The 17,054-nt window shown below is 42.1% G+C and overlaps 1 protein-coding gene across 5 annotated transcripts in view; it reads left to right on the plus strand.

Moving 5' to 3' along the window:
* LOC146073550 (solute carrier organic anion transporter family member 1C1-like) overlaps positions 1 to 17,054 on the plus strand; it is an 86,067-nt gene that overhangs the window by 9,101 nt on the left and 59,912 nt on the right. For all 5 annotated transcript variants that reach the window (XM_083180742.1, XM_083180745.1, XM_083180744.1 and 2 more), the window contains one exon: positions 1,274 to 1,406. In XM_083180742.1, coding sequence (XP_083036868.1) covers positions 1,274 to 1,406 — 133 coding nt within the window. The remainder of the gene's footprint in view (positions 1 to 1,273; positions 1,407 to 17,054) is intronic.

Consider the following 17,054-nt stretch of genomic DNA (forward strand, 5'->3'; position numbering starts at 1 on the left):
TGTATTGCGTTTGAGGACTAATGTTGTTACATGCTTGTCCCGCCCCCTGGATATATCGGTTTGGAGGACTAATGCTTGTTACGTGCTAGTCCCTCCCCCTGGATATATTGAATTGGAGGACTAATGCTTGTTACATGCTAGTCCTGGCCCCTGGATGTATCTGGTTGGAGGACTAACGCCGGTACTTGTTTCCTAGCACGGCGCCCATCGCATTTGATCGCATACCTTAACTTAAGGAATGCGATGGACGCGACCGACGCGATTTCAGGGCTATTTTTAGCCTTTCCCCCGACAATTAAAAAACCGCGTCCATCGCATGCCTTAAGTTAAGGCATGCAATGTGACCGATGCGATGGACGAGATTTTAGGGAACAATGTTAAATGGGCCAATGGACCCAATTTTTCATTGTGTACCCACCCTTATGGGTATTTTGCATGTGAAATGCCCCCCCCCCCTCATTGTTAACGCCACCCCACGATGAACACCAACCTGAAGCATGGCGAGCGCAGCGAGCCCGTGAGGGGCTGCGAAACGTGTCCTCTCACCTTTTCATACCCCCACTATCCACGTCGGCATGGAGTTGACTTTATATAGTGTGGCGAGCGCAGCGAGCCACCGAGCCCGAAGCGTGGCGAGCGCAGCAAGCCCCGCATGGGGACGCATAATATCTGTGAAGTAATGCGCGTCCCCTCGCGGGGCTCGCTGCGCTCACCACGCTTCGGGCTCAGTGGCTCGCTGCGCTTGCCACACTATATAAAGTCAACTCCACTCCGACGTGGATAGTGGGGGTATGAAAAAGTCGGAGGACACGTTCAGCCATCCCTCGCAGGCTCGCTGCGCTCGCCACGCTTCGGGTTGGCGTTCATCGTGGGGTGGCGTTAACAATGGGGGGGGCATTTGACCCATTAGGGTGGATATACAATGAAAATTGGGGTCTGGGGGGCATTTAACATTGGGCCCAATGTAAAATCGGGTCTCAGGGACCATTTTACATTGGTTCTGATGTAAAAATCGCATCTATCACGTCGATCGCACCGCATGCAATTTGGTTGCATGTGATGCGATCGACGCGATTTTTTAGGACCCGATGGATACAATCAAAATCGCAGGCGCCGTGCGAGGAAACAAGTACCCTAATGCCTGTTACGTGCTAGTCCCGCCGCTGTGATGGTTACTGTATTCACCGCTGCGTTGCGGCTGCTGCAGGCGATACCTCGCACGGTGCAGTATAATATACATGGATTATTGGGAATCACTGTCTGTGTCCCACAGGAAACCTGCTGGTGATAATGCTGGTCAGCTACATCGGAGGAAAACTTCACAGGCCCAAAATAATTGCAGCCGGCTGCCTGATTATGTCACTCGGAACATTTATTATGGCAGTGCCACATTTTACCATGGGTCGGTAAGTCAAATTTTCTACAGTTTATGGAGTACATAGAGAGAGATAAAGTGGAGTAAGATAAAGTATTAGCTGGGTAGAGCAAAAATTCTGGATCTATCCTGATTATAAAGAGTCTGACACGGTCCCTCACTGCCCTATCAGGAGAGCTATACAGTGTTGGACACGGTCCCTCACTGCCCTATCAGGAGAGCTATACAGTGTTGGACACGGTCCCTCACTGTCCTATCAGGAGAGCTATACAGTGTCTGACACGATCCCTCACTATCCTATCAGGAGAGCTACAGTATACAGTGTCGGACACAGTCACTCACTGTCCTATCAGGAGAGCTATACAGTGTCTGACACGGTCCCTCACTGCCCTAACAGGAGAGCTATACAGTGTCTGACACGGTCCCTCACTGTCCTATCAGGAGAGCTATACAGTGTCTGACACGGTCCCTCACTGTCCTATCAGGAGAGCTATACAGTGTCTGACACGGTCCCTCGCTGTCCTATCAGGAGAGCTATACAGTGTTGGACACAGTCACTCACTGTCCTATCAGGAGAGCTATAAAGTGTCTGACAGGGTCCCTCACTGCTCTATCAGGAGAGCTATACAGTGTCTGAACGGTCCCTCACTGCCCTAACAGGAGCTATACAGTGTCTGACATGGTCCCTCACTGATCAATCAGGAGAGCTATACAGTATCTGACACGGTCCCTCGCTGCCCTATCAAGAGAGCTATACAGTGTCCGACACGGTCCCTTACTGCCCTATCAGGACAGCTATACAGTGTCTGACACGGTCCCTCACTGTCATAACAGGAGAGCTATACAGTGTCTGCCACGGTCCCTCACTGTCCTATCAGGAGAGCTATACAGTGTCTGACACGGTCCCTCACTGCCCTATCAGGAGAGCTATACAGTGTCGGACACAGTCCCTTACTGCCCTATCAGGAGAGCTATACATTGTCTGACAAAGTCCCTCACTGTCCTATCAGGAGAGCTATACAGTGTCTTACACAGTCCCTCACTGTCATAACAGGAGAGCTATACAGTGTCTGACACAGTCCCTCACTGTCATAACAGGAGAGCTACAGTATACAGTGTCTGACACGGTCCCTCACTGTCCTATCAGGAGAGCTATACAGTGTCTGACACAGTCCCTCACTGTCCTATCAGGAGAGCTATACAGTGTCTGACACAGTCACTCACTATCATAACAGGAGAGCTATACAGTGTCTGACACAGTCCCTCACTGTCATAACAGGAGAGCTATACAGTGTCTGACACGGTCCCTCACTGTCCTATCAGGAGAGCTATACAGTGTCTGCCACGGTCCCTCACGGTCATAACAGGAGAGCTATACAGTGTCGGACACGGTCCCTTACTGCCCTATCAAGAGAGCTATACATTGTCTGACACGGTCCCTCACTGGCCTATCAGGAGAGCTATATAGTGTCTGACACGGTCCCTCACTGTCCTATCAGGAGAGCTATACAGTGTCTGACACGGTCCCTCACTATCCTATCAGGAGAGCTATACAGCGTCTGACACAGTCAATCACTATCCTATCAGGAGAGCTATACATCGTCTGCCCTGGTCCCTCACTGTCCTATCAGGAGAGCTATACAGTGTCTGACATGGTCCCTCACTGTCCTATCAGGAGAGCTATACAGCGTCTGACACGGTCCCTCACTGTCCTATCAGGAGACCTATACAGCGTCTGACACGGTCCCTCATTGTCCTATCAGGAGAGCTATACAGCGTCTGACACGGTCCCTCACTGTCCTATCAGGAGAGCTATACATCGTCTGACACGATCCCTCACTGTCCTATCAGGAGAGCTATACAGTGTCTGACACGGTCTCTCGCTGCCCTATCAGGAGAGCTATAAAGTGTCTGACACGGTCCCTCGCTGCCCTATCAAGAGAGCTATACAGTGTATGACACTGTCCCTCACTGTCCTATCAGGAGAGCTATACAGCGTCTGACACGGTCCCTCACTGTCCTATTAGGAGCTATACAGCGTCTGACACGGTCCCTCACTGTCCTATCAGGAGCTATACAGCGTCTGACACGGTCCCTCACTGTCCTATTAGGAGCTATACAGCGTCTGACACGGTCCCTCACTGTCCTATCAGGAGAGCTATACAGCGTCTGACACGGTCCCTCACTGTCCTATTAGGAGCTATACAGCGTCTGACACGGTCCCTCACTGTCCTATCAGGAGAGCTATACAGCGTCTGACACGGTCCCTCACTGTCCTATCAGGAGAGCTATATAGCGCTGTATTGTTCTCCTGTCCAGTCACATGTACCAGGGTATAGCCGCAGGCTCTCCCTGCTCCTCATCCTGCTCTCTGTGGGGTTGGGTAAGAATCCCCATTGCCTAAGGACAGAAACATCCATGATAATACCTAACCAAGGTAACATACAACATATATGTTAACAAGGTAACATACAACATATACGTAACCAAGGTAACATACAACATATACGTAACCAAGGTAACATACAACATATACGTAACCAAGGTAACATACAACATATACCTAACCAAGGTAACATACAACATATACCTAACCAAGGTAACATACAACATATATGTAACCAAGGTAAGATACAACATATACGTAACCAAGGTAACATACAACATATACGTAACCAAGGTAACATACAACATATACGTAACCAAGGTAACATACAACATATACGTAACCAAGGTAAGATACAACATATACGTAACCAAGGTAAGATACAACATATACGTAACCAAGGTAAGATACAACATATACGTAACCACGGTAAGATACAACATATACGTAACCAAGGTAAGATACAACATATACGTAACCAAGGTAACATACAACATATACGTAACCAAGGTAAGATACAACATATACGTAACCAAGGTAACATACAACATATACGTAACCAAGGTAAGATACAACATATACGTAACCAAGGTAACATACAACATATACGTAAACAAGGTAACATACAACATATACGTAACCAAGGTAACATACAACATATACGTAACCAAGGTAAGATACAACATATACGTAACCAAGGTAACATACAACATATACGTAACCAAGGTAAGATACAACATATACGTAACCAAGGTAAGATACAACATATACGTAACCAAGGTAACATACAACATATACGTAACCAAGGTAAGATACAACATATACCTAACCAAGGCAACATACAACATATACGTAACCAAGGTAAGATACAACATATACGTAACCAAGGTAAGATACAACATATACGTAACCAAGGTAAGATACAACATATACGTAACCAAGGTAACATACAACATATACGTAACCAAGGTAAGATACAACATATACCTAACCAAGGCAACATACAACATATACGTAACCAAGGTAAGATACAACATATACGTAACCAAGGTAAGATACAACATATACGTAACCAAGGTAAGATACAACATATACGTAACCAAGGTAACATACAACATATACGTAACCAAGGTAAGATACAACATATACGTAACCAAGGTAAGATACAACATATACGTAACCAAGGTAAGATACAACATATACGTAACCAAGGTAAGATACAACATATACGTAACCAAGGTAACATACAACATATACGTAACCAAGGTAACATACAACATATACGTAACCAAGGTAAGATACAACATATACGTAACCAAGGTAAGATACAACATATACGTAACCAAGGTAAGATACAACATATACGTAACCAAGGTAACATACAACATATATGTTAACAAGGTAACATACAACATATACGTAACCAAGGTAACATACAACATATACGTAACCAAGGTAACATACAACATATACGTAACCAAGGTAACATACAACATATACCTAACCAAGGTAACATACAACATATACCTAACCAAGGTAACATACAACATATATGTAACCAAGGTAAGATACAACATATACGTAACCAAGGTAACATACAACATATACGTAACCAAGGTAACATACAACATATACGTAACCAAGGTAACATACAACATATACGTAACCAAGGTAAGATACAACATATACGTAACCAAGGTAAGATACAACATATACGTAACCAAGGTAAGATACAACATATACGTAACCACGGTAAGATACAACATATACGTAACCAAGGTAAGATACAACATATACGTAACCAAGGTAACATACAACATATACGTAACCAAGGTAAGATACAACATATACGTAACCAAGGTAACATACAACATATACGTAACCAAGGTAAGATACAACATATACGTAACCAAGGTAACATACAACATATACGTAAACAAGGTAACATACAACATATACGTAACCAAGGTAACATACAACATATACGTAACCAAGGTAAGATACAACATATACGTAACCAAGGTAACATACAACATATACGTAACCAAGGTAAGATACAACATATACGTAACCAAGGTAAGATACAACATATACGTAACCAAGGTAACATACAACATATACGTAACCAAGGTAAGATACAACATATACCTAACCAAGGCAACATACAACATATACGTAACCAAGGTAAGATACAACATATACGTAACCAAGGTAAGATACAACATATACGTAACCAAGGTAAGATACAACATATACGTAACCAAGGTAACATACAACATATACGTAACCAAGGTAAGATACAACATATACCTAACCAAGGCAACATACAACATATACGTAACCAAGGTAAGATACAACATATACGTAACCAAGGTAAGATACAACATATACGTAACCAAGGTAAGATACAACATATACGTAACCAAGGTAACATACAACATATACGTAACCAAGGTAAGATACAACATATACCTAACCAAGGCAACATACAACATATACGTAACCAAGGTAAGATACAACATATACGTAACCAAGGTAAGATACAACATATACGTAACCAAGGTAAGATACAACATATACGTAACCAAGGCAACATACAACATATACGTAACCAAGGTAAGATACAACATATACGTAACCAAGGTAAGATACAACATATACGTAACCAAGGTAAGATACAACATATACGTAACCAAGGTAAGATACAACATATACGTAACCAAGGTAAGATACAACATATACGTAACCAAGGTAAGATACAACATATACGTAACCAAGGTAAGATACAACATATACGTAACCAAGGTAACATACAACATATACGTAACCAAGGTAAGATACAACATATACCTAACCAAGGCAACATACAACATATACGTAACCAAGGTAAGATACAACATATACGTAACCAAGGTAAGATACAACATATACGTAACCAAGGTAAGATACAACATATACGTAACCAAGGTAACATACAACATATACGTAACCAAGGTAAGATACAACATATACCTAACCAAGGCAACATACAACATATACGTAACCAAGGTAAGATACAACATATACGTAACCAAGGTAAGATACAACATATACGTAACCAAGGTAAGATACAACATATACGTAACCAAGGTAACATACAACATATACGTAACCAAGGTAAGATACAACATATACGTAACCAAGGTAAGATACAACATATACGTAACCAAGGTAAGATACAACATATACGTAACCAAGGTAACATACAACATATACGTAACCAAGGTAACATACAACATATACGTAACCAAGGTAAGATACAACATATACGTAACCAAGGTAAGATACAACATATACGTAACCAAGGTAAGATACAACATATACGTAACCAAGGTAACATACAACATATACGTAACCAAGGTAAGATACAACATATACCTAACCAAGGCAACATACAACATATACGTAACCAAGGTAAGATACAACATATACGTAACCAAGGTAAGATACAACATATACGTAACCAAGGTAAGATACAACATATACGTAACCAAGGTAACATACAACATATACGTAACCAAGGTAAGATACAACATATACCTAACCAAGGCAACATACAACATATACGTAACCAAGGTAAGATACAACATATACGTAACCAAGGTAAGATACAACATATACGTAACCAAGGTAACATACAACATATACGTAACCAAGGTAAGATACAACATATACGTAACCAAGGTAAGATACAACATATACGTAACCAAGGTAACATACAACATATACGTAACCAAGGTAAGATACAACATATACCTAACCAAGGCAACATACAACATATACGTAACCAAGGTAAGATACAACATATACGTAACCAAGGTAAGATACAACATATACGTAACCAAGGTAAGATACAACATATACGTAACCAAGGTAACATACAACATATACGTAACCAAGGTAAGATACAACATATACCTAACCAAGGCAACATACAACATATACGTAACCAAGGTAAGATACAACATATACGTAACCAAGGTAAGATACAACATATACGTAACCAAGGTAAGATACAACATATACGTAACCAAGGTAACATACAACATATACGTAACCAAGGTAAGATACAACATATACGTAACCAAGGTAAGATACAACATATACGTAACCAAGGTAAGATACAACATATACGTAACCAAGGTAAGATACAACATATACGTAACCAAGGTAAGATACAACATATACGTAACCAAGGTAACATACAACATATACGTAACCAAGGTAACATACAACATATACGTAACCAAGGTAAGATACAACATATACGTAACCAAGGTAAGATACAACATATACGTAACCAAGGTAAGATACAACATATACGTAACCAAGGTAACATACAACATATACGTAACCAAGGTAAGATACAACATATACCTAACCAAGGCAACATACAACATATACGTAACCAAGGTAAGATACAACATATACGTAACCAAGGTAAGATACAACATATACGTAACCAAGGTAACATACAACATATACGTAACCAAGGTAACATACAACATATACGTAACCAAGGTAACATACAACATATACGTAACCAAGGTAACATACAACATATACCAGTGGTTCTCATCCGGTATCCGGACTGATCATAGACAGTCATATGGTCGACAGGGTCAAAAGGTCGACATGCATTTTTTGACAAAATTTTCAGCCGACATGTGCCGACAGGCGGTATTTCATGTCCTACCATCCACTGGGGCGTGGTGGGAGAATCATACCTCTCCAGGGGGGACACATTGCTCTGTTTCTGGGCTTTCCTCTGAATGTAGGATTACTAGAGACAGGATTATATGCATTTGCATTTTTTGCCCATTCTCACTGGTTATTGCATATTTTACATAAAATCTAGTGATGGTGCATATTTTAGGCCCCGCCCTCTTCCCACCCGCGAGTTACAGCACTGCTTTGCCCTGCTGCTGCTGGCCAGGTAGTGGTAGTGTGCAGGCTGGGGCAATATGTGGGCAGTGTGGGGAACCTTGGATGTACGCTATGTCTGACACTGCTCTAGGCTGCCAATCCATGGTGATAAAAGTCAGTCAGGGCGGATGCCATTACAAAGCTCCTGAACCTTTGCCTTCCCCTGGCCTGGGACTTTACACCAAGAGACAGACTTCTGCAGCAGAGGAGGCGGGCGGAAGGGTTATGACGCGGTGCGGAGGAAATGCCGTGTCACAGTGAGTATGCGGCGCAGGGAGGAAGCCTTCTACTGCGCCGCCCTCACACGCTATGCTGACATTTGATCCATCGGCGCTGGAGATGAGGGTCCGTGCAGTTGATGCAAGAAGAGCTCTGGACGCTGCAGTATGCTGTAACAGCCAGGAAGAAAACAAAACCTGTGTACAGCACTAGACATCTGCAGATGCTGTGGGCCTATTTTTGAGGTTTATTTGCAACTAATTGTATGCTGATTTTTAAATAAATAAGTTAAAAATTACTTTTTTATTATTATTTAATGTAGCATATTTTAATTATTTTTCATGCATATTTCAAGCTTTTTATGTTGCATATAATCCTGTCTCTAATGATTACCATCACCTGTGGTGAAATGCCTTTCTTGTCCATTAATCTGTTCAAAACTCGGCAGGTGCACAGGTGTACTCATTACTCACTGACACATTTCCCAGGTCACCCAGCCGGAGCACAGGTGTAATCATTACTCACTGACACCTTTCCCAGGTCACCCAGCATGTGCACAAGTGTACTCATTACTCACTGACACATGTTCCAGGTCACCCAGCAGCAGCACAGGTGTAATCATTATCACTGACACATTCCCCAGGTCACATGGCAGGTGCACAGGTGTAATCATTATCACTGACACATTTCTTAGGTCACCCAGCAGGTGCACTGGTGTACTCATTACTCACTGACATTTCCCAGGTCACCCAGCAGGAGCACAGGTGTACTCATTACTCACTGACACATTACACAGGTCACCCGGTAGGTGTACAGGTGCCCTCATTACTTACTGACACATTTCCCAGGTCACCCACTAGGTGCACCGGTGTACTCATTACCCACTGACACATTTCTTAGGTCACCCAGCAGGGGCACAGGTGTACTCATTACTCCCTGACATTTCCCAGGTCACCCAGCAGCAGAACAGGTGTAATCATTACTCACTGACACCTTTCCCAGGTCACCCAGCAGGTGCACAGGTGTACTCATTACTCACTGACACATTTCCCAGGTCACCCAGCAGGAACACAGGTGCACTCCTTACTCGAAAAGAAAAAAGAGAAGAATGTCCTTTTGTTAGGTGCACCTCAAAGAATTAAACTCTAAAATATAACCTTTATTTGTACTTTCATAAAAAGGCTGCGAAAATATTAAAACCATGAAACAAACAGGGGTGGGTTTACACACATAAAAATAAGGTGGCAGGCAGATGTTTGCTGAACAAATGTTTATATTTTCGTATGTGGTGATTTCACAGTGTGTGGGGCTACCAAAGTCTGTCCCGTGGATCGCTATCTATGCGAGAGCAGATCTCTCCCTGTTGACAGAGTTTTGGTAAGTGCCCCTAGAAGGGTAGCTCATCTACCGTCTTAGTACAATATCACAATGTACTATTCAATGTATAAACTTGCTGACAGTGCTGTGTTTATGCTAATCACAAGCATCAATTTGGCTATATCACTCCTGGTTGTCTCTGAGGAAGCTTAACTGCGAAGCGCGTGCCGGCTAGCGGTGCACAGACAGCTCTGTTTGCTGATTTATTATTTTCTTTACAATGCATTTTGATTGATGGTTGAGCAGTGTGAAGACTCTATAGCCCTTATCAGGGCTTATACCCACTGATGTGCCGATAATGGAGATACCCCATATTGGATCTCTATTAGCTTGTACATAGAGGAGATCTCTTGGTGGTATATGCGCCCATACTACATATACAGGGCAATGCAAAACCCCAGAGACACCTCCTGCTATAGCACTTGCTGACTACACACTGGCCAACTGGTGTTGAGGTCTCTCTGATATTCATATAGAGCAGACACACCGAGACAACCAGGAGTGATATAGCCGAATTGATGCTTGTGATTAGCATAAACACAGCACTGTCAGCAAGTTTATACATTGAATAGTACATCGTGATATTGTACTAAGACGGTAGATGAGCTACCCTTCTAGGGGCACTTACCAAAACTCTGTCAACAGGGAGAGATCTGCTCTCGCATAGATAGCGATCCACAGGACAGACTTTGGTAGCCCCACACACTGTGAAATCACCACATACGAAAATAAAAAAATTTGCCTGCCACCTTATTTTTATGTGTGTAAACCCACCCCTGTTTGTTTCATGGTTTTAATATTTTCGCAGCCTTTTTATGAAAGTACAAATAAAGGTTATATTTTAGAGTTTAATTCTTTGAGGTGCACCTAACAAAAGGACATTCTTCTCTTTTTTCTTTTCATGTCTGGAAATCGTGTCCTGAGGTAGCACACCCCTTTCAAACATACCTATTGTTACACAGGGGTCCCTTCAACATAAAAGTTTTGTGCGATCAACCAACAAACCCCCTCTTTCTTTACATGTACTCATTACTCACAGACACATTTCCCAGGTCACCCAGCAGGTGTACATGTGTACTCATTACTCACTGACACATTTCTCAGGTCACCCAGCAGGGGCACAGGTGTACTCATTACTCACTGACACATTCCCCAGGTGCACATGGCAGGAGCACAGGTGCACTCATTACTCACTGACACATTTCTTAGGTCACCCAGCAGGTGCACTGGTGTACCCATTACTCACTGACATTTCCCAGGTCACCCAGCAGGGGCACAGGTGTAATCATTACTCACTGATACATTTCCCAGGTTCCCAGGCTCAAGTGCATTCATTACTCACTGACACATTTCCCAGGTTACCCGGCAGGTGCACAGGTGTACTCATTACTCACTGATAGATTTCCCAGGTCACCTGGCAGGTGCACAGGTGTACTCATTACGCACTGACATATTTACCAGGTCACCTAGGAGGTGTGCAGGTGTAATCATTATTACCGACACCTTTCCCAGGTCACGCAGCAGTTGCACAGGTGAAATCTTTACTCACTCCCCAGGCCACCCAGCAGGTGCACAGGTGTACTCATTACTCACTGACACATTTCCCAGGTTACCCAGCAGGTGCACAGGTGTACTCATTACTCACTGACACATGTCATAGGTCACCTGGCAGGTGCACAAGTGTTCTCATTACTCACTGACACATTTCCCAGGTTACCCAGCAGGTGTACAGATGTAATCATTATCACCGACACCTTTCCCAGGTCACGCAGCAGGTGCACAGGTGTACTCATTACTCACTGACACATGTCCTAGGTCACCTGGCAGGTGCACAAGTGCACTCATTACTCACTGACACATTTCCCAGGTTACCCAGCAGGTGCACAGGTGTACTCATTACTCACTGACACATTATCTAGGTCAAAATATTGAGGGGAAGGAAAAGACAGTTATTAGTGGATGCACTCCTGGTCTCACAGAAATATCATTTATCAAATAATTTTCTTTTTGTATACATAAAATTGTGGGGACCCCTATCGTCTTTATTATTATGAACTTTGACACGGGGTAGGCCACAAGGATGTGCGAAAATTGAAGAGGTTAAAATATACCAACATACATATATACACAGTGATAAGAAAGAAAAATTAGTGTTGGACAGATTTTTAAAACGTGTAGGCAGGTTTCATAGGATGGTTTAGTTTGTTAGTAGTTGGGTGGTATTCCCTTATAAAGAAAATTTATATACTTCCACTGTTTGCAATTATCAATACACTGTTATTGTTGTCCTTATTAGTACAAGGGGATATGACAGTTGGTCCAAGGGGTTTGTCTTGGCAGTGAATGAATTCACTTATTTTGCCAACCCATGTGTCCAACTGACACACCTGTGGATTTATTAGAGTACAGTTAAATGTATCTACTTCAAATTATTCCTTTCAGCTTCTACTAGCTGTACTGGTAAGTGTTTTGGCCTTAGAACTGGCTCTATATTACACTTTATGGTTTTCAAATAGATATTCTGAGTCCCATAGATTTAGTTATTATCTGTTTTTATTGTTTATCTCTGAGGGTGTACACTATCACAGTTATACTGTAAATTTCTATCACATATAGTTAGTTTGTCTGTGAAGCGGTATCTCTATGTTTGAACAGGCTGTGTGATTTGGCCGTATATTAGGCTCTATGTCACATAAATGTTTGTATACCGTATTCACATCTCTTGTTGTTATTGCCTATTTAGCTGTTTGTGTCAGCATTTGGCAGATGGTGAGGTACGTATCGGGTGTGTGATCTGGCCGTAAGTCCGGCTCTATGTCACACTGTTATTGTATGCCCGGGATTTTATTGCTTCCTCCTCAGCTTTGTAAGCTGTGCCTTTTAAGCTGTTATGATCAGCATGTGGCAGTTAGTGATATTTGTGATTATGGCCTTAATTCTGGCTCTATGTCACAGTAGATTGTTATATAGTGTTTACTGTATTCACCTCAGGTTTATATTCTGGTAGAGTATATCCTCTGGGACTTGATACTGTATAGATAATCTGACCGCATATGCTACACACTTTTCAGAGTGTGCATAAAAATTCTATAGCTTTCAGTGGATACTTTGTTGCCTTAATTCCTGTCTTGGCGTTTTGCCCAGGATTTTAATACAACAATTTTAGATACAATTTGTTATGTTCCTCCTGATCGCTACTGACATCTGCTGGTGAACTTTTATTATGTATGTATCTCCTGATATACTGGCTAAATTGTCAGTGCCAATATTGAGCAACTGTATCACGTTTTTTATATATGTATGGTTTATTGGTGTTGCCTATAAGTACCCTCTTTATTTGTGCCTGCTACAACCTTCTGTGCACCCCTCCTTTATTGGGTGGTCACTTAGGTGTGCGATATTGGCTGGGTGTTGTACCATACATTCACCTAGTTTGTATTGCTATCTCCCTAGGTTGATAAGTTGCGTGAGCAATAGTGGTTCAATGTTACCAGCAATAGGTCAGAGCGATTTTAGCTATAGATGAACAAACAGTGGAAATAATATAACAACAATTAGTACAATTTACATCCTATTACACCTGCCTAACATGGGTCTAGGACACGTGTTTCGCACTTAGGTGCTTCTTCAAGCTAGCCAAACGATTGATCTCCGCCGTTTAATCTTTATTGGAATGCCCCGCCAATCATTTTCGAGTTTCGCGGGTCACGTGTTGGCCAATTGGCCAATGACGCGAGTCAATGGACGCGTGTCATTACTGTGCGGCATTATGCTGCTGCCGCTGCCTGTGTCACGTGATTGGTCACGTGTTCTCTATACGCCAATGATCGTTCTCTCGGGCATCGCCCGTCCATCTGTATGCTGTATTCTGGCGCCCCGGAACGTGTATGTTTATAGTTTTGGTTGTTTTACATGGCTTTAATCTTTGGGGTAATCATTGCATGGTTTACATATTCTGCTTATTAGAGTCTATTCTCCCCCTGAGTCCATAGATTTATGTTATCGCTCCTTCAATTTGATGTTAGGTACCCATTTGGGGTTCTTTATTATTCAGTATGCTTAATGGTTCTCCTGCCCGGTAATCTGTGTATCTCATATCCTGCCTTTAATACGTGATGTCTGAATCATCAATGTTGAGAGTACTCAAGATACTGGTTGTTTCATATTTATTCTATTATATACACCACAGGCAGCGGCAGCAGCATAATGCCGCACAGTAATGACACGCGTCCATTGACTCGCGTCATTGGCCAATTGGCCAACACGTGACCCGCGAAACTCGAAAATGATTGGCGGGGCATTCCAATAAAGATTAAACGGCGGAGATCAATCGTTTGGCTAGCTTGAAGAAGCACCTAAGTGCGAAACACGTGTCCTAGACCCGTGTTAGGCAGGTGTAATAGGATGTAAATTGTACTAATTGTTGTTATATTATTTCCACTGTTTGTTCATCTATAGCTAAAATCGCTCTGACCTATTGCTGGTAACATTGAACCACTATTGCTCACGCAACTTATCAACCTAGGGAGATAGCAATACAAACTAGGTGAATGTATGGTACAACACCCAGCCAATATCGCACACCTAAGTGACCACCCAATAAAGGAGGGGTGCACAGAAGGTTGTAGCAGGCACAAATAAAGAGGGTACTTATAGGCAACACCAATAAACCATACATATATAAAAAACGTGATACAGTTGCTCAATATTGGCACTGACAATTTAGCCAGTATATCAGGAGATACATACATAATAAAAGTTCACCAGCAGATGTCAGTAGCGATCAGGAGGAACATAACAAATTGTATCTAAAATTGTTGTATTAAAATCCTGGGCAAAACGCCAAGACAGGAATTAAAGCAACAAAGTATCCACTGAAAGCTATAGAATTTTTATGCACACTCTGAAAAGTGTGTAGCATATGCGGTCAGATTATCTATACAGTATCAAGTCCCAGAGGATATACTCTACCAGAATATAAACCTGAGGTGAATACAGTAAACACTATATAACAATCTACTGTGACATAGAGCCAGAATTAAGGCCATAATCACAAATATCACTAACTGCCACATGCTGATCATAACAGCTTAAAAGGCACAGCTTACAAAGCTGAGGAGGAAGCAATAAAATCCCGGGCATACAATAACAGTGTGACATATCACACACCCGATACGTACCTCACCATCTGCCAAATGCTGACACAAACAGCTAAATAGGCAATAACAACAAGAGATGTGAATACGGTATACAAACATTTATGTGACATAGAGCCTAATATACGGCCAAATCACACAGCCTGTTCAAACATAGAGATACCGCTTCACAGACAAACTAACTATATGTGATAGAAATTTACAGTATAACTGTGATAGTGTACACCCTCAGAGATAAACAATAAAAACAGATAATAACTAAATCTATGGGACTCAGAATATCTATTTGAAAACCATAAAGTGTAATATAGAGCCAGTTCTAAGGCCAAAACACTTACCAGTACAGCTAGTAGAAGCTGAAAGGAATAATTTGAAGTAGATACATTTAACTGTACTCTAATAAATCCACAGGTGTGTCAGTTGGACACATGGGTTGGCAAAATAAGTGAATTCATTCACTGCCAAGACAAACCCCTTGGACCAACTGTCATATCCCCTTGTACTAATAAGGACAACAATAACAGTGTATTGATAATTGCAAACAGTGGAAGTATATAAATTTTCTTTATAAGGGAATACCACCCAACTACTAACAAACTAAACCATCCTATGAAACCTGCCTACACGTTTTAAAAATCTGTCCAACACTAATTTTTCTTTCTTATCACTGTGTATATATGTATGTTGGTATATTTTAACCTCTTCAATTTTCGCACATCCTTGTGGCCTACCCCGTGTCAAAGTTCATAATAATAAAGACGATAGGGGTCCCCACAATTTTATGTATACAAAAAGAAAATTATTTGATAAATGATATTTCTGTGAGACCAGGAGTGCATCCACTAATAACTGTCGTTTCCTTCCCCTCAATATTTTGACTACTGACTTACAGTTGGTCAGGATAGCACCCCCGCTACATGATAAAAAATATATAGCGGTAAATACCCGATAATATAGGGTAAAATACACACATTATTGAGTGCAGATTCCAGAACCCTACCTGTTCTTGCTCCACATTATCTAGGTCACCTGGCAGGTGCACAGGTGTACTCATTACTCACTGACACATGTCCCAGGTCATCCAGCAGGGGCACAGGTGTACTCATTACTCACTGACACATTTCCCAGGTCACCCAGCAGGTGCACTCATTACTCACTGACACATTTCCCAGGTTACCCAGCAGGAGCACAGGTGTACTCATTACTCACTGACACATTTACCAGGTTACCCAGCAGGAGCACAGGTGTAATCATTATCACTGACACATTCCCCAGGTCACATGGCAGGTGCACAGGTGTAATCATTACTCACTGACACATTTCCCAGGTCACTCAGCAGGTGCACAGGTGTACTCATTACTCACTGATACATTTCCCAGGTCACCTGGCAGGTGCACAGGTGTAATCATTACTCGCTGACACATTTCCCAGGTCACCCAGCAGGGGCACAGGTGTAATCATTACTCACTGATACATTTCCCAGGTCACCTGGCAGGTGCGTTTTTCATAGATAAAGCTATTTGACTTGTGATTCTTTGAGACCTGGAAAACCTGCCCTGTTGGGGGTCCTAAGGAC

This window comes from Crinia signifera, chromosome 4 (assembly GCF_055691185.1).
Source record: "Crinia signifera chromosome 4, ASM5569118v1, whole genome shotgun sequence".
Lineage (NCBI taxonomy): Eukaryota > Metazoa > Chordata > Amphibia > Anura > Myobatrachidae > Crinia > Crinia signifera.